This window comes from Dermacentor variabilis, chromosome 8 (genome assembly GCF_050947875.1).
Source record: "Dermacentor variabilis isolate Ectoservices chromosome 8, ASM5094787v1, whole genome shotgun sequence".
In the NCBI taxonomy this organism is placed as follows: domain Eukaryota; kingdom Metazoa; phylum Arthropoda; class Arachnida; order Ixodida; family Ixodidae; genus Dermacentor; species Dermacentor variabilis.
In genome coordinates, this window is record NC_134575.1 from 32,638,293 (window position 1) to 32,665,403 (window position 27,111).

A 27,111-nucleotide genomic window follows, 5' to 3' on the forward strand; every position below is an offset into this window, starting at 1 on the left:
TTTGCCGCTGGCCGACCAAGGGTTCAAAAGGTCAGGCGGCACGCGCCACCCACCGCGCGCTGTGCGCGGCACGGGCTCCGAACGTTCGCAGCCGCCAGCCACGAGAGCGCACGGGACAGGCCGAGCTGCGGCACAAGGCTAGCCCGGTGTCAAGCGCGGTGGCATGCTCGTACGGCTCTGCCTTCTACTCTGCGTTGCAGGTGAGCCACAACGCCCCCCTTCCCGTCGCCCTGCCTACTTGCTGACTGTCGGCGACGGCTCGGTCTCCCGTTCAAGCAGCGTTCAAGTAACCTTAGGCCTAACTGACACAGCCGCCGTCACCGTCACCGTCACGGCACCGGCGTCCGCCACGAGAGAGCGTTTCCTCGACCGTTTCTCGATCCCGAAAAACGGTACGCCGGCGACACTGAACGATAATGTCACCGGCTTCTGTTCTTTCTCCCTTTCTTTTAGGGATGGGGAAACGGGCGAGGGACAGGGAGTCCCCGTAGCCGTCGCGGGCGAAGGAACGCGCTCTCCTGATGGACGACGGTGCCGTGACGGTGACAGGACGGCGGCTGTGATATAGTTGGACACGTTAATCGCGACCACCGGCTCACGATTAGCAAGATCGAGCCCCTCGGTTTCTATTCCTCTCTCGTTTATATATATATATATATATATGGTTGCCTAGTTTACAACTTAAAAGTTCATGCACCTCTGAACTGTTTACTGTGGACGTTTGGGCCGGAGACCGGCGCCTTTCTCCGCTCACGTCTACGCGCGGGTAATTATCCGCAAACGTCACTGCGCATACCGGAATACCGGACACGCTGAAAGCTCTCCGTCGACTGTCTTATTAATGGCCGTCGGTGGAACACCGATTGCACAGCGGCTCTCGCCAAGCGCCACCGACCAGCGGTCGTTGAGCTCGCGCCGAGGGAGGAGCGCGTCCCATCGGACGCCATCGGTGACGTCGCGCTACGAGACCGGCTCGAGACTGTCCACCGGGCGAGAGCGGCGCGTCTCCGCAGACTGCGCCGCCAGCAGCAGCAGCAGCCAGGCTCGCCGGAGTCCCGGCCGCGACCCGCGCCTGTGGCGCATGGCGGCCCGGACGCAGCCATGGCGGCGCCTGAAGGAGCTGGGGGCGGGAGACGCGACTACGACGACAACGATGACTACAGCAGCGGCGACGACGGCGACACTCTGTACGCCGACGAGGAGGAGGAGGGTCAGAGTGGTGGAATGGTACGCACACGACGGGGCCGGCGATGTGGGCTGGTGGTTTCATCTTGAAACGAGAGGTTTGTAGCGGGGACAAAGGAACAAGGACACGAGAAGTGCTTGCATTCATCATGTGCCTTCTCATGTCTTTGTTCCTCGTCCGTGCGCTGCAGTTCTCTAGTTTCAAGGTGGAATGAGGTGGAATGGGAACAGAGGAGGAGGATCAGAGCAGTGGAATGGTATGCACACGACGGGGCGGCGATGTGGGCTTGTCAGCCATCCTGAAATGAGAGGTTGTAGCTTGGACAAGGAACAAGGACACGAGAAGTGTGTGCATTCATCATGTGCCTTCTTGTGTCTTTGTTCCTTGTCTGTGTGCTGCAATTTTCTAGTTTCAAGGTGGAATGGGAACAGAGGAGGAGGATCAGAGTGGTGGAATGGTAATTAAACGAGAGTGGCAATGTGGGCTTGTCGGTCATCTTGAAACGAGAGGTTGTAGCGAGGACACGAGGTGTGTGTACTCCTTATGTGCCTTCTCGTGTCTTTGTTCCTTGTCGGCATGCTACAACTCTCTCGTTTCAAGGTGCAATGAGGGTGGAATGGGTCACGGGCCCCTCCTCGCCGGTAATATTTTTTTTCTCTTGCCACAACATCAATTTGAAGGAATAACACTGTAAGGAGAAACCCTAAATTAACTTACATGGATGAAATTAATTTTTTCGTAGATTTCAGTGCACAGTCGACAAAACTCACAGTAATTTGCGCAAAATTGGTTGAATATTCGGGGAGAACATGAATGTTTAAGTAATGAATTGCGTGCTGAAACCCCAGCGTCAGTGTGACCTCCCGTATTTCCATGTATTCTTTCTGTATTTGGGTCGCTGAGGCTCAGTAAAGGTTCTCGAAACTTGCTGCGGAATACAATTTAGTCATTCTCTACCTATGAGATAATGAGCTAGGCTAAAGCAAAGCCCGTCAAAATCCATGCTGTCACAGCAAGCTCGCATGGGAACTTCAAGGTAGCGTCGCCACGAGTCTTCAAGACATGATTCATTTTAAACAGCACAAAAAAAAACACTTGGACAAGGAAGAGCACAGAACAGCACTGGTCCTGTGCTCTTCCTTGTCCGTGTTTTTTTTTTTTGGCGCTGTTTAAAATGAATGACCCGTACCAACTAGCTCGCACCCAAACTCTTCTAAGTCTTCAAGACATCATCACCAGCAGCCATGGTTAGGAGGGTCCGAGAAGGTTAGCAAAAACGGTATGCAGCCATGATGTTCCGCACTTTATACAGAACACAAGTGACGGCGAGAATTCGCCTGGAGCACCCATTTATAAAAAGCTTCACTTTAAAATGTGAGGGACCTACAAAGTAGCAGGACAAGAGCAAGTGGTCTATTGTAAGTATGGGCTCCCTGTCGCATGTAGCAAAATAATTGGTTCGCAGCATTGCTTAAAGGTCGGAAACATTTTCTTACCTGGTCTATAAAATGCCTCGGTGTTCCTTTATTCTTTCTGTTTAGTGTCCCGTAAACATACTGCAGACTAATAATCAACGTTAGCAAAGAGAAACTGGGTTGCTTGCTTGCATTACTAAGAAACAGAAATATGTTTGCCTCTTAGGCAGACTGAGGGTTTACATCGATTTAGTTATACATTGCTAAAATCTTTCTTTAGGCCCACGAACAAGGTTTAGTATGATTCAGTATGAGGGGACACATTCTGCTAAAACATTCAATTTGATCTGGAAAAATGTTTGCTACTGTCTGACAGACACGTCTCTTACACTTTCACAGCAAGGCTAAATGCTGGGCGATTTGGTACATAGTCAACTAAGATGAAAACCAGTAGGAAGAAAATAAACACATATGCAAGAAATCCAGCACCGTCCCAAGTCCAGCATCATCCTAAGTTCAGTATGTCCAGAGCCCAGCATCATTTGAAATAGAAACTATTTGCAGGTGGCTCGAATAACTAACAATATTTGAAAAAAAAAATTTATAGTTCCAAATAAGTTCTAAATATAGTTAAATACAAATCTGTGACAGACATGTCTTTCTCATCTTTACTACCTTCTCTCCCTTGCGAAAAAACAAACGAAAAAAAACAGCATGGCGGTGTTGGAGGAGGAAGAGGAGGAGGAAAGCAAGGAGACGGACGATCAGGTGGACGGGTCGGGAGTAGTCACCGGGATCCGTACACTGATGTTGGAGACGACGACGACAACTACAACAACAACGACAACAAAGGGAGAGGGCCCAAGGGACTCTCCGGTGGAGAACTAGAAGGTGTAAAGGGGAAGGACGGACCAGCCAGTTCCCGGGATGACCAGAGGATGTGGGGACGCATGGACTGCATTGTGGTAAGTGCACTCATCATCGCCTAACCTAACCTAAGCTAACCTAAACCCAACTTGAGATAACGTAAGTCTAGACTATCTGAAGGGACGCTAATGGCAAGAGCGCACACTTTTGGGCTACTTGGTAAGTGCACTGAGCAAATAAGAGCCTGACGTGGGCACTAGTGGTGCCTGTGGTGCCCAAATAACTGGGTACCTCTGGGCTGGTTGGCAGCGATCGTAGCTTTTGAAGTGGTGTAGACATACTGACAGCTGCACTAATTTTCACTTGAATGTTTATTTCGAAAAGTGGCGTATCTATACGTGAGCTGAAGAGGGAGCTTTAGCCCTGGGCGAACTCCTGAATTTCCTGATCCAAATACACGTAAAATGCAGAAAATGCTTTTTTTTTTAGCCAACTCGTGGAACGATTGGAATGGATTTCGTTGGATTTGAGAAAAAGATAAATTTTAGCAACCACAAGTTTGATTTAGGCCTTGAATTTTTTTACAACAATTGTTGGTAAATGCCAAAGCTTAAAATATACAAGCACGAAAGTGCAATTTGCAACTGCCCCTGTTGTACCACCTCATGCGGGCAAATCCAATATTGAATCGATAGCTCATGTAACACCGTTACACTATATATGACGGTTCTGCAAAAGTCCTACTCACAAATTAGTGGTATATGTGAGAGCAGTGTATAAAACATAAATTTTGTCCCCTTTGGATGTATCACTAGGTGTAGTATACAGTGCTTATAACATAGTATGAAAATGTTACCAATCTGTAGCAGAGGTTGCTGTGAACATGTGAGCCATTACACTCCATGCAGCAGGGAACCTACAATCTGCTTTAAAACACAGCGAAAAATCACTTGCTCTCACTCCAGCTATGTCATTATGCAGTCATCGAAAGCAGCTGGCCTACCAACACTATTGGCTGATTTCGTGATCGCAAAAGCATTCTCAGTAATACATAATTGCTAATATTGAGTTAAACGTATGAGAAATAATTGTTTGTGGCCTCAAGAAGATAGGAAAATCATTCCATTTTTGTGCTGCTAGTGGCTAGGTCTGCTGCACATGTCCTCAGAGATCACCGCGGCGTGCTGCATAGCGTAGTCTACCGCGGCTGCCACAGGGGTGCCACGACGAGCCCCTTTGCTGCTGTGACACTCAACTTTCAGCCGGGGTTTTGCCCTCTTGGTTTCTCGACTGTCAAGCTTCTTGCAAGCTAGCAAAGACAAAAGTAGAAAGCCAGGTATTGGTGCGATATCTGAACTTATAGTTGAAGGCGAAAAATTTTTGGGGCATGACATTAGTGAGACGACGTCCTTTAATGGTGAGGCCATTCTATGATTAGCTAGAAAAATGTTTCAGGCCCCTTTTAATAACTGCCCTTAGTGTCCTGTAAGCAGCTCATGAAAGGAATTTGAAGAGGAGGTGACAAGCCACGGGTACTGTTTTCATGGTCATTTCGGGTGATATAGTTTCGAAAATAACCATCAGAGCAGCAGAACAGTAGCTAACAATTTCTGCTCTGTTGCTTTATTGGCATGAAGCTTTCAGCTATGTTTGATATCGCTGTTGCTTGCGCAGGACCCGGTGAACCACTGCATCGAGTGGTGCCGCCTGAAACCCACAGACACCCGCCTCCGTCAAAACCGGGACAATGAACCTTGCCGCTACTGGGTGAGTGGTGCCGAGAACGTACGAAATTTGCTGAAATAACTCGAGGAGCAGGGCATTTATTTTTGCAGGTAGAGCAGACTAACCCGGAAAATGAAATTCAAATGTTTACCCAAGATCTGTGCATAATGCAAAAATTCACACTTCTGACAGAAAGGCAAAGCACCGATTGCAATAGCAATTACTAGATAGCTGTACAATGTAGCTAAAGTAGTTTTATCGGCCGTACAAACTTGTAAACATTCGCTTACTAATTAAATTAACAATGACAGAATGTGTAAGCGTGACTCAACAAGGACGTAGAAAGAAACAGACACACAGAGAGAGCGCTGTCTTCGTGTGTCTGCTTCTTTCTACGTCCTTGTTCAGTCGCGCTTACACATTATATCATGGATTCAAATCAACTAGCCTGCCAATGTGTTTTAACTAAATTAGCCAGCACGGTGTCACGCACGCACAGGTAAACATGAACACGTCTTGCCCGATGAGCGCGGAAACTCGCTTTCAAAATTCCGGAGTGAGGAATTGCGGCAGCAGCATGTAAATTGACCTTCATGCATCTCTCGCTTTAATGCGGATGAAAAGTCAAAAGCACAGCCCATACGAGTCTACGGGTCCATCACAGATCTACATCACAGATCGCTTTGAAATTGAGGTGTGCACGGGTGTACACTTTGGCTACATAGCAGATCGCTTTCAAGACACATGAGTGCTGGCAACATGTCCCTATGACGTCCGCCAACGGCGTCTACTACGGCATCCGCGATTTGCATGGGAAATGCCTTAGTAGACACCGAAGTTGTCTCCACTCTGTATGGAGCGGCGGGTGAGGACATCGAGGCATCCTAGCAGCCGCTGGAAAAGAATGCCCCTCTTCCCTTGCCTGAACCTTGCCTGAACCTTCCCCTGCCTCGTGTGCGACAGGAGAGGGCACACATCCGGGCCGCGTTAGTCGCTCGCGCATGATTGAACTGCGTTCACCGGCTCACCCTCACACGCTTTCACTCGCACATACAGCATATGGTGCGGCGACGATTTTATTGCCCTTGGACTTTATATGGAACCTCACGGTGACGCTGATGGCATAAATGTGCCTGGAGTGTCCATATAATTGCTATCTCAATAAAATGGTGCAAAGACGATTACACATATCCTGTTAGAATGCGAAAATGTACTATTATACATCCAAAAATTGATAAGTATGTGATCAGACTATACGAATGAGGCCCTGGGGATTTAAGGACTGCAATGAGCGGCTAAACAGCACAGCAAATATATGCAAGAGATGTTTGGAATATTTCTAGTGCATAGGTAGACAAGAACCAACTGGGATGTCTAATAAAAACAGGTATGTATTCAGACTGAAGTGATCATGCATATATATATATATATGTGTGTGTGTGTGTGTGTGTGTTGAAGTTTCGTATACTGATATTTAACTCCATTACACACAGCAAGGGGCTAGAATTAAAACATATCTAAAGATGGTAAAGCTGCATATGAACTATGTTAAGAGCGTGGTGGCACATGCAATACCCCATCTCAAATATGAATATTCATCTATGCAAGTAGGCAGTGCTGCTGCATGTTAGAGATTGAGAGCAGGTCGTGGTGGTTTTTATATAACAAACCAGAGCAGCGCAAACAAGCAGCGACTGTGCTAGTGATGAATTCGTAATGGATTTGGGGTGGTATTGGTGCTTGAAACTTCTATAGGCCGTTCTCAAGGACAGAACAACCCCTACACTGTCTCAAAAGCTATGGTCTTCCGCTGAAGGTGCGAAAACATCGCACGTCTAATTCGTGGCTGCATTTTGATGCAGGAGAAAAGCAAAAAATGCTCTTGCATTTAAGTTCTGAAGAACATTAAGGGCAGTTTCCAGGTAACGTAGATCAGTACACATATAAAGTATCAATTTGAAAGCAATGTGCAATGTAATGTACAAGAGGTAATTTGGTCTAGATCGCAGGGTCACCACAGACGACTCAGAGCACCTGTGAAGTGTTTAGATTATCGCGAGATAACATCAAAATCAAGCAGGCAGCATCAACATGGTAACCCGTCACATGATGTTGCATCATCTCTATGTTCAAGCGAATAAAAAGCTTTTATCAATCAAACATGAAGAGACAGTTTCTATACGTACATTTCCTGTTTCCAAACATACCAGTCAGTCAATTGATCAGAGGATACAGAATCAATGTTTTCATCTGGACCAGGCAGTCTTTCATCGAACTTCGGACTTCAGAGGAGGCTTAATACTGTTTGTTTCCTCTGCCTGTATGTGTCACTTACAATAATGAATCAATACAGTAAAGCCTCATTAATTTGTACCCACAATAAGTAATTCCGGTTTAAATGCAAGCATGATGAATGCCACGCCATGGCGCCATTGAACCTAACACATTGGCTGATCGCTTAAAGGGACACTAAAGGTTACCAGAAACTCAAGTTAAAGTGGTAGAGCAATGTTCTAGAACGTCTAAGGCGTCAATATAATCGCGAACAGAGCTTTAGTAACCGAGAAATTGAGGTAAATGCATGACACGATTTGAGACCCCCCAGCGACATTCCGGTACTAGCCCGATGACGAAAGGTCTCCTCATAATTTGTGTTACTAATACTCAACTACTCGTATTAAAAATATCATTTCATTCGATTATAAGCCGGAAAAAATGCTACTTGTCTACGTCTATTCGATTCTAGGAAAAAATAACATTTTGACGTTACCCTTCAGTAATATGGGTGTTCGAAAGGTTTCGTTTTCGCTCGACTCTGCGCCGCGCACGCTTTGGAGTTTCAGTAGTTTCGTTATCGCGTCGTGCTGTGAGGGTTCTGCTCGCGAAACTTTCATTTGGAACAAGCAGCGAGAATGCCACGTCCATGTGATATCGTGGGAAGCCCTCGTTGCTTTCCCGCTCCGGAGAGCCGGTGTCGAGGCCGCCGTCGTAGTACGCAACGACGCCGGCAGTGCGAGCCCTCAGAAGCAGGTCGCGCTCGTCGGTGCTCAAATCGCTGAAGTTGAGCCCACCATCGCGAGCCAATCTGTCGGTGTCAGGGTCCATTGCGACGAGTGTCGAAGTTAGCGTCATAGAATGAAGTACCAGCTTATGGGCGTCTTGCGCTGGAGTGTGAGGTATAGTAGCGGCGCCTGGTGGCGGTGCGGGAAACGACATCTGGGTCGTGCCAGCTTGGGTCGTATTGAGCCCTGGCTGTGGCGAAGCACGTTTCTAGGCCGAGTTTTGCGTCGATTCGCACATTTTTATGCCCTGTTGCGAGTGCGAAAAGGCTCGTCGCTTCTCATAGACCACGCCGACCACGCTGCGAGCTCGCTGCAGCCTATAGTTTAACGAAAACGGACTCTCCGTGTGCCGTGGGACGTAACGTGGGACGTAATTCGTTTCTCCTTCCGCTAGCCACCATACTCCCGCTTTCGCTCTGCTGTCGGCTCTGTCTTGGCTCTGTTTCTGGCCGCGCGTTCGCGTTTTGCGCAGAAAAGCCGTAGCGCCGTCTGCGGACGCCGTTCTACTCACCGATGGCGCAACGTCACTATGAGACCATGATGTCAGTTCTCCTCGATCGGAGGGCGGGCGATTTGAACTGCGCTATAGGTACGCGGACGCTTCAGAACGCATTTTCTCTTAAAATAAGTCTCTCCTTGGCACGAAACAAGCGTTTCGAGGTTTCTGGGATGGTATTTCAACAGTCCACGTTGACTTAATAGTAACCTTTAGTGTCCCTTTAAGCCATAGTCACCTGACACAAGCCGAACCGTTAGTAAGCAGTATTTACTTCATTTTTCAATGTGTACAAGCGTGAAATCGGCGAAAAAGTCATGCACGGGGACCATAGATAGTGAAACTGGGGCACACGGGTCTTTCCCGGACTGCAGTCACCACCAATAGTCGCATCAAAACATTGCAGTCATGACACATCTCCTGCTCCCATAGCTTCTAGCGCTTCCATGTTGTTGTCATGGATGACAATGTGGATGCTAGCCGTATCTGACGCGGCTAGTGCATTGACTGTAATGAGGGCATTCGCAGCGAAGTGGGGCCTGATGCAGAAACTGGCTCGCAGCCTTGCTGAGTTCGAGGATGACATCGTTGCCGCACGGCCGCCACAGCGACAAGTGAAAGATTCTTTTTTTTTAACTGCCCGATCGCAAATAAAGCTTGTCTGCATGTGTGTTTGAGAGAGAAATAACATGCTTCTTTTTTTGGCCAGTAAGTCTATAGCTGCTCATCTGCCATTGTTGGTTAATTAGCACATCGCTTAGTGCATACCTCATCTATATTAACCAGGTTTTACTGTACCAACTCGCCCAACTTTCGGTTCTATTGAAATATTTTGTCTGCAGCAGCCTGAACTCAAGTGCCCTAACACGGTAAAATCGTCTGCTCTCGATTACAGAAGGGAGACTCTAAAAACAGGTGGATGCAAAGCGGAGTGTGCCACAACGGGAGGTGTGGCTGATCAAGCGGCACCAGATGCCAAGAAACCATTTTTTTTCTTTTTTTCTTTCTTTACTTGTTTTCTCGTTCTTTTTCACTAATAAACAGATAGTCATCTTGTCCCTGAAAACACTGCCTGCTTTCATCTCCTGAGCAAACATTGAAGTTGACGATTTCATTGATCATGCTTCACTCATTGTCATGTTCCATGGGCAAAAACTGCCAAGTCAGGCATGAAATGGAGGCCTTGTCTTTGAGTAGTCTTGCCTAAAATGAAACTTTGCAGAAAGCACACCCTTGTTGACGCTTGTGCATGTATTCATGAATGGGCATTCAACTACACAAAGCATGAAACTGCTTGTTGCTTGATTGCTCTAGTCGCTTAAGGACTATACATCGCTGTAGTGCTTTCTTAGTGGATGCTTACATTTGAGGAGTGATGCCTATCTTGAACAAGTAATTGCTTCAGGATGGCTACTCGTCATTAAGAAATTTGCAGGCGCAAGTTTAGGTCATCTGGCGCAAGACAAGGGGTCACTGAAGAATGCTGGGAGAAGGCTTTGTCCTGCAGTGGACATAACTAGGCTGACGATGACGAGTTACATTCCCTCTTCATTTCCTAAAGTCAAGGAGAGTATTGTGTGCAGGAATGTTCAGTAATAGGGAGGTGAAAATGCAAAAATTCAGAGGCCCTCACTAGGTTAACAAGCGGTGTGTAGCTCAAGTGGTGAATGTTCTTGCAGTAAAAGTCATCCTGTATTGTACTGTACCGTACAACTTTTAGAACTTTTTTTTGTCACCTTCCCTTTAGCTTCTAGTGCCTTTCCATTTGTCATCCCTTCCCTACACAGATTATACACACACTGGCATACTCTCACTTTACTGTTTCACCAAAATTCACGGCAGGGCATGGCGAGAAACTCTTGCAAGTTTTTATGTCCAAGAGCTGTATTCCATAAGGACTGTTCTTTCAATTCAATTTTTATCATGCATGGCAGAGGGTGGCCAATACTCACAATTACGGCCAATGACAAAGGACGAAAGAAAAGACAAGAGTTACAAAGTACAGCCACAAGAGTAAATTCAAGCTACATGCAGAGCTTGTTCGCATCGACTAGGATTCTTTATCACATTCAAGAATAGCCTTGTTCCCACAGCTCCAGTGCCACCTAACACCTCTACCCTTTTTCCAATTGGGTCACAAGCTATCATTCCTGAAATAAGCTTTCTTTCCTTCAAATATGTCGCACGCCCTTGCATTACTCACTCCGTGTCAACTTGGACCATTCCAGCGTGTTGCCTCTTTGAGGCTCAGAAAATCCACAATACTCTCCATGGGTAGAGATGATAAACGCGATAGATAAGAGTGCCTTCCCAGTTGTGCCTGCGAGTTCCACTGAGTGACTTCACACATTTTGGTGAATGTTCAAAAGGTGTTTATTCAACGGCACTAGGAAAGACCTGGTGATCAGTGACATGTTTCAAGCAGCCAATGCACTTTCCTTGTGGCCTCTATCATTGCATATGGCATGTGACAATATGTGCCATGTATAGAGCCAGCAAGCTGCCAAGGGGCCATCAAAGTTGGCGGGAGACCTGCTGTTGACCTATGAGAGGCACCACTTACACCTTCATTTGTTTGACACATAGACGACTGCGACTTTACAGCAAAGCTGTTAAGGGGAGTTCGGCAACGGTTCTTGCACAGCAGTCAAGACCAGCGTGCGATGGCATGGCTGGTATGATTGAACACTAATTATGTGACTATGATTATATGACGCTATGCAGCGCATCTGCCAACGTAGGCACGGGAGCATCTGCAGCTTTGTACTTGTCTGAGTAGTGTCAGCAGTGCCGACATGAGGCAATGCCTCCTCGCATGTCCGTTCTCATGCAACGCCCCGTGCGAAACCAGAGACCCAAGTGACAGACACATGAGAATTCTTGTACGCTTGCACGTAAATGGTAAGCTCCTAACTGCGTGTGTGAACGCACATATCCGTCACGATCTGTGTGCATTCCAGCAGCTAAGCAGTTCAATCTTGGCACATGCATTTGAACTTTCCGTCGACGATGGGACAGTATACAGCTGATCACTTTCGGAGATAGTGTTGGTCCACAAAACTTCGCACTGGACGGTCGACAGCACATTTGGCACAGTGCAGAGATAGTAAGCTCCGCACCGCGGCAAAAATGTTGTTGGCCATACACGCGGACGGATCTGGTGACGGGAGAAGGTGCTGCCAAGAGAATGCAAGAGGAGAGCAACTGCCGAGGCTCACACACCTGCCACTGGGTTCGCAGTTTCGCACTGGTTGTCGTACAAGACAGAGCTTGCATAATATCTCAATGTATAATCGAAGGTTTTGATGATGACGATGAGGATGACGATCGGAGTTCACTAGTGCAAGGGCCAGACGTGGCCAAAGAGCGCCAAGGCTATAAGAGACTGCCACTGGTAAATGAATAGCGAATATCGAGATGTGGCTGAAACACGGCTGTACAGAGGCCTAAAAAATATTCGGTAGAGAGTGCGTAAATATATTCATAATAAAACTAGACAACGATGCACGACATATGCTCTGCAGAAACAACGCACTACGAAGAGGTGATGTACTAAAATATGTCCCTACAAGTAGCACTACTGCCTCACCAAGGCCCTTAAGCACAAGAGTACAGAGGCATCTGCCATACAGGTCTCTACTATCACAGCACGAGCTTCTCATGAGAGGATGTTTTTAATGCATTGCTTCTGTGGGGAGTTCGTCGGGACTGCACAAATTTGTTGTAGAATCCGGGACGCCGCAAAATAGGCGGATGCATAACTGGGGTGGGGTTTCCACTGCATCAAATGCAAATGCAATGCAAGGCGTGTCAGGGCCCCAAATTCGCCTTGAAACGTAATGATTAATTATAAAATAAAAGGTACCTTGCATATATCTAATTTAAATAGACAGCAACTTTTATGCACAGCAGGTTCAGTCAGTAATCCGTAATTTTTGCTTCTCACATCGCGTTATACTGCCTCCACGTTGGAGGTCGGCTAAGTACAGTTTGTACGGCTGCTGTGGTGAGAGCCGATGCCATGATGATGCAATGCAGCCTGCGTGTGAGCAGTCACTGAGCGCAAAGAGCCACAACCAAGCTCGAATGCAGCAGCAGTTTTATTTTTTTTCTGCCAACATTAGCATGTGCACTCGTATCGAATATATAACACAACGAAATCATTTTTGTGTCAAATGAGACTTCATTACAGCAAGGTTCGATTCTATAAGCATGAGCTCTCATCTCAAGCTGTAGCAATCGCGCATGCACAAAACAATAGAACTTCCATTATGCATGTGATACAGTCAGTTGACTATCGTTAATCTGACCCCCGTGGGAGATCAGGATTTGGTCTAATTGTCCGAAAGGTTGAATTACAAAATGGTGGCAAAATGACCGAATTCAAATCTTTTTCATTGCTTGATGTATTCTGCAATGTCTTTTTGCATGTTGCTCTTGAAGTACAGCTCAAACAGCATGCGGTAAAGAACACCAACATGTTTAAACATTGCCTCAGTGTGACATTAGACGAAAAAAGCGGGAACGGATGGCTTCACAGGTGGAAGCGGCCAATAAAGGATAAAAATAAAACAGCTTCATGCCTAGGGAAGCACTAGACCAGTCTGCTGAATTTTTTGTGGATTGGATTCTGCGCTTTTACGTGCCGAAACTCTGATCTGATTATGAGGCACAACGTAGTAAGCTACTCCGAGTTAATGTTGACCACCAGGGGATCTTTAACCCACCTCCAATACATCGGACATGGGTATTTTCGAATTTCACCTCCATCTCAATGCAGCCGCTTACGGCCGGGATTCGATACCGCGACTTCGTGCTTAGGGCAACATCATAGCCACTAAGCCACCACGGCGGGTAATTTCTTGTATTTTCAAGCCTTTGGTAACTGCTGCGCACAGAAGAGGTGCCGGTGGAGGTCGAATTAACAAATGCAGCTCGCTTTCAAGTTCGAACTAAATGAATTTTCATTCCACAGCAATGTTTGCTTTCTCACTGGGGCTTTCCATTGCATTAGGATTAAGCGAAAAGTCGAACTAACCGAGGTTGCATTAACGGAAGTTGAGTGTACAGCACACACGCTAGACAGCCAACTGATTGCAAAACCAAGACCTCATCAACTCACCCAGTGCCAGTGGACAGTGTCGAGCTTGGTGCCGTTCTTCGTGCACTCGACCAGTCCCGAGGCATCACTCCACATGTAACGGTCGGTGAGCAGGCCCCGGGGAGCGAACCCCGAGATGGGGTTCCAGCGCTGGTTCTCGTAGATGTACACGCACTTCATGTCCGACATGGGCCCGACCCGTACGTTGTGGCCCGTCAAACCTGCATAGCAACAGCAGCGAAAATCTAAGGTGCCAATCGCAGGGCTTTCCAGACTGACAGCTGATGTGATGCCATGCAGGAGTGAGCCAAGAGAGGAAATACTGTAGCTAGCACAGATCAAGGCATTAAGTGTGAAAGTGATAGCTTGCATGACTCCAGAGGCCTGCTGATATGAATCTCTTTCTTTAAATGGAACGTTGTCATATATCTCAAAGTATACGAGGTGCTTTTCAAGGACGAAATTGATGGAGAGGTCATTTTGCCAGAGGAACACTAGCTTTTTATTTAACTCATTCAATAACATAATTGATAGTTTTTTTAATCTTCAGATTAAGAAGTTTGTAAAATATCCAACAACATATCACTAATAAATGGCATTTCGCTTTAAGGTCCGCATATGTGTTACTTAGAAAATTGAAACTGTTGCGCTTCGGAAGAATGCAAGGCAAGAAAAAGGCTAATGATGCCAAAATGGACGTGGACGCTGAAAAGGATTTGAGTGCATGGTGAGCCATACGCAGCTACCCTAAAGAGCCTCAACCAGACGTACTGGTAAAATTAAAAAAACATAGATTCTGGTGTTTTACATGTCAAAACCAAGATATGATAATGAGGTACGCCGTAGTGGGGGAACTCCGGATTAATTTATACCACCAGGGGTTCCTTAACGTGCACCCAATTGACAGTACCCGGGCAGTTTTGCATTTCGCCCCCATTGAAATGCGGCCGCCGCGGCCGGGATTCGATACCGCATCCTCGAGGTTTAGCAGCACAACGCCAAAGCCACTGTGCCACCAGGGCAGGTAGACGTACCCTTGAAGACACCTCCTCCGTAACCTCCCGTGTAGGCCCATGCCGTCTTGTTGTTGCCCAATGCCCACGTGATGCCGGCAGGGCACGACTCGACCGTCTGGAAGTGGCCACCACCCAGGTGACGCCAGCAGCTGGTTCGTGAAAGAGAACAAAAAATTTTTTGGGCAACAGTGCAGGTCGAGACATTTTCGCGTTCTTTATCATGACTTTTTATAAATTTAGGATGTGGCTATTCGTTCAGCCTGAAAATGCGCTTGATGTGAATTTAACATAAAAAATGACAATACAAAAATGTGTGGTGAAAAAAAAAAAAAGCAAGAATGTCACAACCTTCAGCACGTATTTAGCCATGCACTCAATGCTCAACGAGCCTTCCATTGTGTTCTTTAAGCTCCCCAGGACCTCCAGAACGTTCAAAGAAGAAAAATTCTGGTGAATAAGATCTTCTCATGGCATGACTCAAAAACTCTCATGGAAACATCACAGAGAAATTTGAAACATTTATGCCATTTCTATAAAAATCCGTTAAGAAATAAGGAAGTTGATATTGAAGTAAAACGAGTTGGACGGTAGATGGACGCCCATTTGCTTTCGGTCTCAGTATGTCATCGTGAGGCCGGTTCACTTCTTTCCTTGTCTTTCGCAATGTTTTACACCCAGCATAATACTTCAAGTGGCTGGATGTATGCTTTCCAAGTATGCTAACAATGAAATAGTTGAGGCTCTCATATCTGATGTTCCTGTAAGAGATTACTCTCACATGAAGTCCACATTTCTGTAGACATGATTAAATTTGCTGAAGGCGTGAAAATTCATGATCCTGTTCTGCAGCAGTGTGTTTTTAATGATTCTTAAGATGTGGAAGACGTGGAGAAACTATGTTTTCAATATACAGGATAAACTGGCACCTGAGGAGGATATGGCACTGAATGAGCAAAAAGAGGAATACGGCAAGGAATTGAAGGGTTGTCCTTGCGCTAACAGGTACAAATAAAGCGTTCGAGACTATACCTACATGTCTGTTAGAGCCATGTCGTCGATGGGCGACTTTGGCTCGCCATCTTCGTGAACGAACACGTGACCCCGTTCCGTGACTCCCCAGGCAGCGCCAGCGTGGACTGCGTTGTCAGTCATGCCTCGCATTCCGAAAGCCACCAGGTTCAGCGTCGCAATCTGTGATGGTGATAAAGGACAATGTGAGAACCACATTTCGAAATTTTGCTGAATGCTGGTCCCAAAGTTACTCCACAACATGTCAAATGTTTATGTTTTGCCTTTGTCTCTCCTCTGCATCGCCACGAGGAGTTATTCAATCTAACACTCAACGAGTCAACTCGGCATGACATAGGCTGCGCCTACTCATAATTTTGATGCATAAACAAAAAATATGCAATGCCTCTCGTCATTATCTTTGTTAGTTAACAAAGATAAAGATAACAAAGATAAGATAACAAACTATCTTTGTTTGTTAATCACCTTTTCGGACGTCCTATTGGTTGCGAAAATGTCCGTAAAGTCAGGCAGTCCAAAACAATGAATGCATTGCCTTTCACTACCCCCCAAGGGCTTAAATCACCACAGGCACATCCGCAACAGCTCCGAAGGCCTACCAGTACACTTACTAGGAGTATCAGCGCTGGTGCTGTGACAGGATAAGGTGGGTGCCCACATGCATAATCAAAGAATACACACAGCGCCTTGCGACAGTGGACCGTTTTTGCTCATAGGATGCTTCACCACGTCAAGACCCATGTATTGCGGCAAAGCTGACTTTCGGGAAGCATTGTGCAAAATTTGACCCTTGCCCTACTTTCCACTCTTCAAAGCCATCGGCGAAGATCACAAAGGCAGAGTCGGTGCCATTGCGGACAGCAGCACATTCAATGAAAAACACGGCACCAAACAGCTAGAAGCATTGTAGCGAACGTCGAAGCAGCTGTGCCTAGCATTGCTGCAGTGGTAGCTACACCTGCTAGCGTATTGGTGTGCGAGCGCACTGGTTTGATGCTGCAAGGCAATAAAAATGGTGGCAACGTTGGTTTCGATTATTGCCGTTTCGGACCTGTGTTCACGGCAAAAAGTCCGGAAAATCAGACGGTAAAAGGTTTCAGCATCCGAAATTTCAGACGTCCTTATGCATTCGCTCTATGGAGCATGTGGCGGTGCCGCGAAGGCGTTCGAATTATCTAGCATGTTCCGAAAATGTGGCGTTGACTGTATAGGCATTCCCGGTATGATAATTCTAAAAGAAAGATCGCAAAATAAATGCAGGTAAAAATCTGCACTCTTCATCAATGTTTCAATTTTTCTCATGGCACTAAGGGGATTAACACACAGGATAAGTGCCACAATTGCCACAATGCTCATAGCAATCGAAGGCGTTTAGATAGGACGGCAAGGAGAAGAGCTTCTTTTCAGGAAGAAGTGTAGAAGTCGATACAGACCCAGTCTTCGAGTTCGTCGTCAGTGCCGAATGCAAGCTTTATGCAGGAACGCTTCTCATTCAAAGTCTGTGTGTAGATCCCCAGCAGACGGCGTTCCCGGTTTGACAGGTCGCAAGCAGTTGTCACTTCGGCCAGATTTAACGCCATCTGACAGAGATACAAACAACGGGAAAAAAATGGTAAAGGTGGCAGAAGCAATCAGTGCCTCTCAGAGTCACCATTCAAAAGGACTTACCAACTTTTTGTCCACCAGAGATTTAACAGCCCTACGAGCCTGACCCTGCTTCTAGTGACGTGTTAAGGCGGAACCACATGGCGCGATTTCAGGCGCGATTGACGCGCGGATAGTGGGATGCGCGCGTCATTTTGACGCGTGCCCAGCATGATCCGTCACGACATCGCGCCGCCGCATGCTGCTGCTCGGAGTAGTAAAAAACGCGTCGCGCGGCGCGTCCACCAATCAGAGTTCAGGTGTCACGTGGCATTTGGTCACGTGGTATTTTGGTTCTTTTTTTGCCACCAGATGGCCCTGCTCTCTGCGCATCTCGACGGAACCTCCGTGGCGGAATTTTTTTTTTTTCTCGCCAGAACTGGCGTGCGCGTCAAGGAAAATATGTGCTACCATGATTTCGTTCGCGCATCGTGTTCACCTAAAATGAACAAAGCAACCTTCAACGTGGCCCTAATAACTAAAGTGGAGAAGCGTCGCGTCTCATTGCTAATACTGGCAAGACAATTTGCTAATAATATTACCAGTGTATGGTGCTCGCTCTCTTCTCAACCAGGCAGGCCGCACCCACATGTACCTCCTGACCCGCATTTTTTCTTGCTTCAGTATCAGCATCCCCTTTAATAGTAGCAATCGCCTCTTCTGCTCGGTAGTAAGCGGCCGACCCTCCTTTTTATATGTGAAGTTGTAAACAAGCAGTGGCTCCTCAGCATGCGGAAGGTACATAGTCGCAGTTTCGCACACAATATTGCTGCTTGAAATTAAGCTTGATAAATACACTTCGGAAAGAAATGTCGCTCTCTAATTACACTCAGATTATTTTTATTGTAGTGTTCTGTAAGTTTAAGGGCATATTATATATGCAGTAACAGAGACAATACATGTCGTTGAGAGTTATGTTGTCTGGCAACCCGGAAAACGCGGCGCGAAAGCGCCGCTCCTTTTTTTCGTACGGGTGCTCGCGCGTCGGCGGCAACGCGGTCGTTTGCCGCCCGTCGCGTTTTTCACTCGCGAAAAGCGCGCCATGCGGTTCCAGCTTTACAATTCATTCCTTACGACATTTCCTTTCCGTAACATGTTATCATTTACTTCTCACGACATGTTGCAACTCTTTTCTCATGACATTACAACTCACTCCTCATGACACTATCTCACTCGTGACACAGCTTGCTTCTCACAACCTGTTATACTTTGCTTCTCATAACCTTTCATGACTTGCATCTCATGACTTGGTATGACTCATTTCCAACATTACAACTTGCTTCTCATGGCCTGTCATAAACTTGATTTTCACTCTCCGACATAACTTGCCTTTCACGACAGGTTAACACTGGTGTCGCTAACCAACGACGGCTTTGTGTCTACACTGTCCTTACCCTCCTGTCAGAACCAGCGTGGTGGTAGAGCAGCCTCAAGATGGCCAGGTCACAGGCTTCCCCTTCCGAGCCAAGCCGTTCCAGCTCGAGCCGACAGCGCACCCACTGGCAGGGGTGTGAGTCCCGCCACAGCTGTGCAGTTGCACACTTGACCCATGTAGACTGTGCAAAGGAGCAGTGAAACGGACTTTTTTATTTCCATCTCTAACCGTACGAAAGAAGAGAGTGACCACAGAGTAGATGGCTGCACGAAAGGGCCTGAAAATCCCATTACCTATTTACATGATTTTAATGGGCACCCTAACTTCTTTTTAAAGAAAAATAGGTTTGAAAATTGCCTGAGTTTGAAATTGCCTACGAATGAATACAAAACTAGAACCGCTATGATGATTCTTGTAGCCACCTCCCCGACATGGCTATGCTGGAGTTTCTGCCGCGTCACTGCTTCTCCCAGCAAGGCGCCGCTTTCGCAGCTGTGCACCGCGCCTTTTTGGCCTTAACACAAGCAGCTGATAAGAGGGCTCTGGGGTTAGCTTGGGGCATCTCACCTGGCGGAGAGATAGATATAAGCATGACCTCGCAAGAGACTAACAAGGCATGCTGTGCGGCTCATGAATCATCAAGCCGCACCTGCAGCTGCTGCTTTCTTTTAGCACTGTTCTATTGTGCTGCATTTTACACCCGCTACTAATTTAGAGACACAATAAACAAGCTTATTGCACCCTATGTTGGGACTCGTGACTTCATAATTCCCCACCATGTCTGCTGCCTTGGCAACAGCCTGCCATCAGAGCAAGCAACATCTGCATACAAGATGGCGATGCCAGCTTTCACGTAAGCTGGCAAAGCGGGAATGGCCTCGCCGCTTTCATTACAACAGCTCATTTAAGAAAGTCATTTTACGTTACAGGCTTGCGATAGAGTCGCATCATGCATCTGTGACGCTCTGGAGACCTGCATGTATTGCAGGATGAACTGGTGGAGTCGTTAGTCGAGACATGGCCCACCAACTCTATCACTACGGTTACGGAGCAATCAATTTGAGAAACACGAGACACCGAACACAGTAAACCACACGGAGAACATATAGGTCACTTTAACAGGGCTCTGTGACAGGGACAATGACAGTGACATTCAGCGTCAACAAATTCACATTCCGTGAAAGTAAACTCTCCAGGTTTCATCCTGTCCCGATTGCAAAAGATGGAGGCACGCTGCTTTCCTCCTGGTCATAAAGCCGGGTTTTGTGTTGGATGTGGCCGCACATTATTGTTCTTAGACTGAAGCTACAAAAACTGGGTGTGCATTAGCTTCGACAACATGTTATAATCGGCTGAATACGGTACTCTCTTTCGCACCCTTTTCTCTCAGTGCCATTCACAAGGACCGCTACAGAGAAATGCAAACCACCACAGCCTTATCGAGCAATGTGACGTCACCTTTTCAATCGCGGAATCGTAGTCGTAGTTTTCCGTCTCCTTTTCCCGACGGTCTCGGAGGCGACGCAGCACGAGCTTCCGCCACTCCGCATTTTCCAAGTGTCGAACAGCGCCATCAACCGTTGAACCTGCACAGTGTAAAGAATTGCACAGCCAATTTATTGAACTCCAGCAGGTCATTTTGCTGCCCAGACTGTATGCACAGCTACCGTTACACTACTTAAAACAGCTACTGAATGATACACTGAGCAAATAAACATTTGTTTCCCTACAGGGATACCAAGCCCTTATCCACCAATGTTGCCAGCAGTCCTCCTTAAAATTATTGCACTACAACCTTCAAAACAAGCATCAGAACGGCTCAAATATACTTGTGAAATAAAAATGTCACACATGGTCTGCTAAAAGAAACTGTTGCCCACGAAATGCCAATATTCATCACTAAAGCAGGCTAAAATCTGCCAGATCTGGTGAGAAATCAGCTAATATGGTCACAATGCAGCTGTAGAGCTGTCACACTGAACCCATTGAACAGAGCACCCTGGGAAATCAATGGTATGGTACAGGCTAAATTTGCAGTGCCTGTGGTTAGAATCGGTGGAAACCAGGGTTGCTTGTATTTACAACAGATAATGCACACCTATGTTAAAGAGACTCGGAATCCATTAGATGCAGCAGAGAACGTGCTAAAACGACCAACACTCTTCCGTTGCGACACGTCCTCCACACACCTGTCAGACTGAACCAGTTGGGCAGGGCACCGGGAAAGTCAATCGTGCAGGCGGTACCACTGACCCAAGACCACGTGACGGAGCCGACTGCATCGTGGACAGCAGGGGTTGGCCATTCGTCGGGGTAAGTGGAATTCCTTGATAAAAAAAAAATGTGGGCCCACAATGAAACACTTCACGGGGCACTGACACTTTTTGAACACGGTAAGAAAATGTTCCCCATCTGTACTGTAGACGATGCTGCCGTGGAGATGCGAGCCAAGTAAAGTAGACTCCCATTGATTCAGCTCCTGTTAATTCAATTTTACGGCTTATTCAATCCCAACTGGATGTCCCAGTCAGCACCCATACATTTCTATGGATCGAAGAATTTCCGTTATTTGGATCCTGAAATGGGCCTGCACACAATTCAAACATGACCGATGAGCACACATGCACCAGACTGCAAAGATGCCCCAATCATAGACCCAATGGCTGCAGCCACTGGGGTCACCAACTTGCAGTTTTAGTAGCACTGAGGGACAGTTTCTCGTTGATTATGATAAAGTGTTTGATTCAGTCGAAACCTCAGCAGTCATGGAGGCATTGCGGAATCAGGGTGTAGACGAGCCGTATGTAAAAATATTGATGATGATGATGTGTGTTATTTTGTGGCGCAAGGGCCAGGTTTGGCCAAAGAGCGCCATGACAAGTGGTAGCGTTAACGATGTATTATGAAAGATGTGACTTGGCTGTAAAGTGGCCTAAAAATAGTCGCTGTAAAGTGCGTAAAATCTACGTTCTATAAAATTATGGCGATGACTATGAACATTAAAATCCATCGTAAAAGAATGATGCATTGTTTAAAATATGCGCGATGTTAAATTGGTTACAGCACTACTGCCTCACCCGAGCCCTTGAACCACAAGGGCCTAGAGGCATGTGCTATTCAAAATAACTATCGCAGCGGCATCCTCTGGAGAGAGGAAGCGCTACGAACGTGTGGGGCTAATAACATGCAACACAACATCTTTCAAAAAACCTAGGACGGCGCTGGTGTCAAAGAGTGGTTCTGGACCTAGTAACATAACAGGATGAAGGGGGATGTGGTGGCGGTATGCTAGGAGAAAATGTTTTTTTCTTTCGGATTCGGCTTCCCGACACTCCAGTAGGACGTGGAGGACGGTCAGCCTTTCCCCGCATCTACCACAGGTTGGAGGCTCGTTTCCCGTGAGTAAAAAGTTATGTGTGCCAAATGTGTGTCCTATTCTTAGACGGCAGAATAGGACATCTGTCCGGCGGGATTTTGTTACAGGAGGCCAGAAACCTAATTGTGGCTTTATTACATGCAGTTTATTATTTATTTCTTCGTCCCACATGCGTTGCCAGTGGTTTCGTAGTTTCCTTCTTAAGAAAGGCTTCAGGTCTGTGACAGGGACCGAAGCAGTAGAGTTAACTGCATGCAATGAGATTGATGTGGCCATCTGGTCGGCTAGAACGTTTCCCTCGATGCCCCTATGTCCAGGCACCCAGCATACGATCACATGTTGGTTAGATATATATGATTTGCACAGTGCGGAGTAGAGTTCATTAAATACTGGATTTTTGTGATTTCGGAAAGACATCAAGGCCTTCACAACACTGAGGGAGTCCGTGTATATAACTGATTTCGGGAGTTGTGATTTATTTATATGTTTTACGGCCGACAGGAGTGCGTAGGCCTCAGCCGTAAAGATGCTAGTTTCCGGATGCAGTACGTCGGATTCCGAGAAGGATGGACCGACGGCTGCATAGGACACCCCGTCGTGTGACTTTGATGCGTCTGTGTAGAACTCCGTGCAGGAGTATTTGTGCTGGAGTTCCCGGAAATGCATTAGGATTTCAATCTCTGGAGCATGCTTTGTGACTTCCACGAAAGATATATCACATTGTATGAGCTGCCACTCCCAAGGAGGTAGCAGCTTGGCTGGATGCATTAGGCGAAGCTCGAGGAGTGGAACGTGCATTTCTTCACTAAGCTCCCTCACACGCAGCGAGAAAGGCTGTCTTACGGAGGGACGATTGCGAAAGAGAGTAGCATATGTCATGTCATTAATGGTATTAAAACAGGGATGCTGAGGATTTGAGTGGACTTTCAGAAAATATGTATGGCTGATGTATGTTCTCTGCAGATGAAGTGACCACTCATTTGATTCTACATATAAACTTTGTATGGGACTCGTTCTGAAAGCGCCAGTGGCCAGTCGGATTCCTAGATGGTGCACAGGGTCTAGCATCTTTAGTGCGCTCGGGGCGGCAGAGTGATAAATCACGGCACCATAGTCTAGTCGCGATCGAATGAGGCTTTTATATAGATTCATTAAACACTTCCTGTCACTACCCCATGTAGTCTGGGATAGAAGTTTGATTATGTTCATTGTTTTCAGACATTTTTCTTTAAGATATTTAATGTGGGGGACGAAAGTGAATCTGTAGTCAAGTATGACACCTAGAAATTTGTGTTCTTTGTTTACAGGTATCTGTTGTCCACGCAGTTCTATGCAAGGATCTGGGATAAGTCCTCTCTTTCTTGTAAAAAGAACACAAGAGCTTTTGTTAGGATTGATCTTAAACCCATTCTTGTCTGCCCACATTGACACTTTGTTCAGGCCATGCTGTACCTGTCTCTCGCAGACTGCGAGGTTACAAGATTTGAAAGCTATTTGAATGTCGTCCACGTAGACAGAGTAAAAGATGGCGGGTGGTAGTGAAGCACGAAGCGTGTTCATCTTCACGATAAATAGGGTGCAGCTGAGCACGCCTCCTTGGGGTACACCCGTTTCTTGCGTAAAAGGACGTGAGAGTGCATTGCCGACTTTTACCCGGAAGGTACGATTTGACAGATAGCTTTTTATTATATTAAACATATTACCGTGGATGCCCATTTCTGACAGGTCTCTTAAGATTCCGTAACGCCACGTTGTGTCATACGCCTTTTCCATATCGAGAAATACCGATAGGAAGAACTGTTTATGTATAAATGCGTCCCGGATATTCCCTTCAACACGCACGAGATGATCGGTTGTGGAGAACCCTTCTCGGAAGCCGCACTGATAAGGATCAAGCATTTTGCTCTGTTCAAGGAAATGAATGAGTCGCCGATTTATCATTTTTTCGAACACCTTACAAATGCAACTTGTGAGGGCTATCGGGCGGTAACTTGCCACTGAGGAAGGGTCTTTGCCTTGTTTCAAAACAGGGACTACAATGGCTTCCTTCCACGCGGTTGGAAGGTACCCTGCATCCCAGATGGTGTTGAAAAGTGTGAGTAGTGTAACCTGCGTGTCATTGTGTAAGTTTTTGAGCATTTCATACATGATTCTATCAGATCCTGGTGCGGAACTCTTGCATGCGCTCAAGGCAGCTTTCAACTCGGCAGCACTAAAAGGACAATTGTACGGTTCATTCTTTCGGCATTTATTGATGAGTGGCTTGCATTCTTCTATTTGTTTATATTTTAGGAAGGATTGCGAATAATGATTTGAGCTTGATACACTCTCAAAGTGCTCCCCAAGTGAGTTGGCCTGGTCTTGCAGTGAATCGCCCTGTGTGTTTACCAGGGGGACTGAGTATGTTTGCCTACCTCTAATCCTATTAACTCTGTTCCAGGCTTTGGCCTCATCCCTAAACGAGTTAATACTCGATAGATACTTTTGCCAGCTTTCTCTTCTGGCCTGTCGGCGGGTTCTCCTACCTTGGGATTTTACTTTTTTAAAGTTTACAAGATTTTCTGCAGTGGGCGAAGCGCGTAGCATCTCCCACGCTTTGTTCTGATTCCTACGTGCGATTCTGCATTCATGGTTCCACCACGCGACATGCCGTTTGCATGCCGAGCCGCTTATTTCACGTATGCATTTAGATGCACCATCTATTATAAAGGCTGTGAAGTACTCCACAGCCGCATCGATTTCTAAAGAAGACATGTCATCCCATGATATACTAGTTAAGTTTCGGAACCTCTCCCAGTCTGCTGTGTCAATATTCCACCTAGGAGCGTGTGGTGGATATTCATTTTCTTTAGGTGATCTTAGCAGTATAGGGAAGTGGTCGCTGCCGTAAGGGTTGTCGGCAACTTCCCATTCAAGTTCAGGCAATACAGACGGGGAGACTATGCTTAGGTCTATGGAAGAATAGGTTCTATTTGCAAGAGAGTAATATGTGTGTTCCTTTTTATTCAACAGACAAGCACCAGAAGAAAAGAGGAACTGTTCGAGAAGACGTCCTCGCGCATCTATACGAGGGTCGCCCCACAGGTAGTTATGTGCATTGAAATCGCCAAGAACAACGTAGGGTTCTGGCAATTCATCAATAAAGGACTGAAATTCATGTTTGCTTAGTTTATAATGTGGGGGTATATAAAGTGAGCAAATAGTGATAAGCTTGTTTAGCAGAATGACTCGAACCGCCACTGCCTCAAGGGCCGTTCGTAGCTGCAAACGTTGACAGGCTATGCTTTTTTGAATTATAATTGCAACACCGCCCGATGATGCGAGAGCATCATCGCGATCTTTGCGAATAGTAACGTGTTGTCGAAGAAAATTTGTGTGTTTTGGTTTTAAGTGTGTTTCCTGTAAACACAGCACTTTCGGATTGTGTTTATGGATAAGTTCTTGCACGTCATCGAGATTCCTAAGAAGACCTCTGACATTCCATTGAATGATTTGTGTATCCATATTTAAAGAAAAATTTGTGCTGTGTTTACGGAAATTGAGGTGATGCCGCTTAGGTTACAGAGCTCTTTCGAGGCCCTGTAACGGGGGTTCTGCCCTTTCTGGAGCGTTCGAGGGAGCCTCGCCGCTCCTTAGGCGCTTGGTGCGCCTTGAGAATAGGTGTAGTGTCCATTGCCTCTTGTGAGGCGCCGGACACCTGCTCTTGCGAGCGAGAAGTTTCCCGAGAGGGTCCCGCCTTGGAGGGCAACACCCCTGCGCCCACCAGCCCGGAGGTCGATGGGGCACCCTGCGGGATTTGGCTGCGCCGGCTGTTGCCAGCGCTGGGAGGGGCCGGGGAGATTGGGGCACCCTCTGCTGCGCCCACCTTCGGGGTCGATGGTCCCCCCTGCTCTGTTGACGGAGCAGCGCTAGCTGCGACCGCCGCGGGGGCAGATGGCGTAACTGCCGACTCACTGCTTGTGGGTCGGACAGCCGCCGGAGGCCTTTGTGACGCTGCCCCCTTACGCGCCACATCTGCAAAGCTGCTCTTAGACAGGTATGACACCCGCCTCCGTGCCTCTTTGAAAGTGATATTTTCTTTTACTTTTATGGTCACAATTTCTTTTTCTTTTTTCCAGGACGGGCAGGCGCGCGAGTATGCGGCATGCTCGCCATCACAGTTGACACAGTGTGGGGTGTTCTGGCAAGTTTCGGAGGAATGTTCATTGTCACTGCACTTGGCACAAGTCAGCCGGCCTCGACAGTTCTGTGAACTGTGGCCGAAACGTTGGCACTTAAAGCATCTGAGAGGATTGGGAACGTATGGTCGAACACGAAGTTTGATATAACCAGCCTCGATGGACTCGGGAAGGACACTTGAGCCGAAAGTGAGTATCAGGTGTTTCGTCTTGATCTCTTTTCCATCTCGCCTAATCTTAATTCGTTTAACATTTATAACATTCTGGTCACTGAAGCCCTCCAAGAGTTCAGCCTCAGTGAGCTCCATCAAGTCATCGTCAGAGACAACACCACGGGTGGTGTTCATCGTGCGGTGCGGGGTTATAATTATCTGGGTTTCCCCAAATGACACTAGTGTTGACAATTTTTCATATTGTTTTTGATCGCGGAGCTCCAAGAGGAGATCCCCGCTTGCCATCCTCGACGCCTTATAGCCAGGACCAAAGGCTTCAGTCAATGACTTCGAAACAAGGAAGGGTGAGATAGTTCTTACTGGTTTATCTGGTTTTGCAGAATGGATAACATGGAAACACGGGAACGATTCTTTTTGGCGGCCAAAAAATTGAAAGACTTCATCGGTGCGCCCTCTTTTCTGAGGGCG

General features: G+C 46.8%; 2 protein-coding genes across 3 annotated transcripts in view; one reads left to right on the forward strand and one right to left on the reverse strand.

The window, feature by feature from the left end:
- The window catches only part of Pex23 (tectonin beta-propeller repeat-containing peroxin 23), a 78,063-nt gene that overhangs the window by 29,828 nt on the left and 21,124 nt on the right, over positions 1-27,111 (reverse strand). Inside the window, exons 11-17 of the mRNA XM_075701668.1 lie at positions 21,106-21,242; positions 20,375-20,502; positions 18,936-19,097; positions 17,331-17,477; positions 15,902-16,059; positions 14,887-15,017; positions 13,874-14,073 (exon numbers count right to left, since the gene is read on the reverse strand). Coding sequence (XP_075557783.1) covers positions 13,874-14,073; positions 14,887-15,017; positions 15,902-16,059; positions 17,331-17,477; positions 18,936-19,097; positions 20,375-20,502; positions 21,106-21,242 — 1,063 coding nt within the window. The remainder of the gene's footprint in view (positions 1-13,873; positions 14,074-14,886; positions 15,018-15,901; positions 16,060-17,330; positions 17,478-18,935; positions 19,098-20,374; positions 20,503-21,105; positions 21,243-27,111) is intronic.
- On the forward strand, positions 71-18,970 carry LOC142589940 (uncharacterized). 2 transcript variants are annotated; one of them, XM_075701663.1, is made up of 5 exons: positions 71-200; positions 872-1,227; positions 3,315-3,566; positions 5,143-5,235; positions 18,883-18,970. In XM_075701663.1, the coding sequence occupies exons 1-5, from the start codon at positions 164-166 to the stop codon at positions 18,961-18,963; spliced, it is 819 nt and encodes a 272-aa protein (XP_075557778.1). In that variant the 5' UTR covers positions 71-163; the 3' UTR covers positions 18,964-18,970. The 2 variants fall into 2 exon arrangements, with proteins under 2 accessions (XP_075557778.1, XP_075557779.1); XM_075701664.1 differs by lacking the exon at positions 18,883-18,970 and adding an exon at positions 9,647-9,807.

Coding starts and splice junctions, on each gene's coding strand:
- LOC142589940 (XM_075701663.1), top strand. CDS start 164: ATGCTCGTACGGCTCTGCCTTCTACTCTGCGTTGCAG. Junction 1,228..3,314: donor AGGGTCAGAGTGGTGGAATG/GTACGCACACGA, acceptor GAAAAAAAACAG/CATGGCGGTGTTGGAGGAGG. Junction 5,236..18,882: donor ATGAACCTTGCCGCTACTGG/GTGAGTGGTGCC, acceptor CTTTCACGACAG/GTTAACACTGGTGTCGCTAA.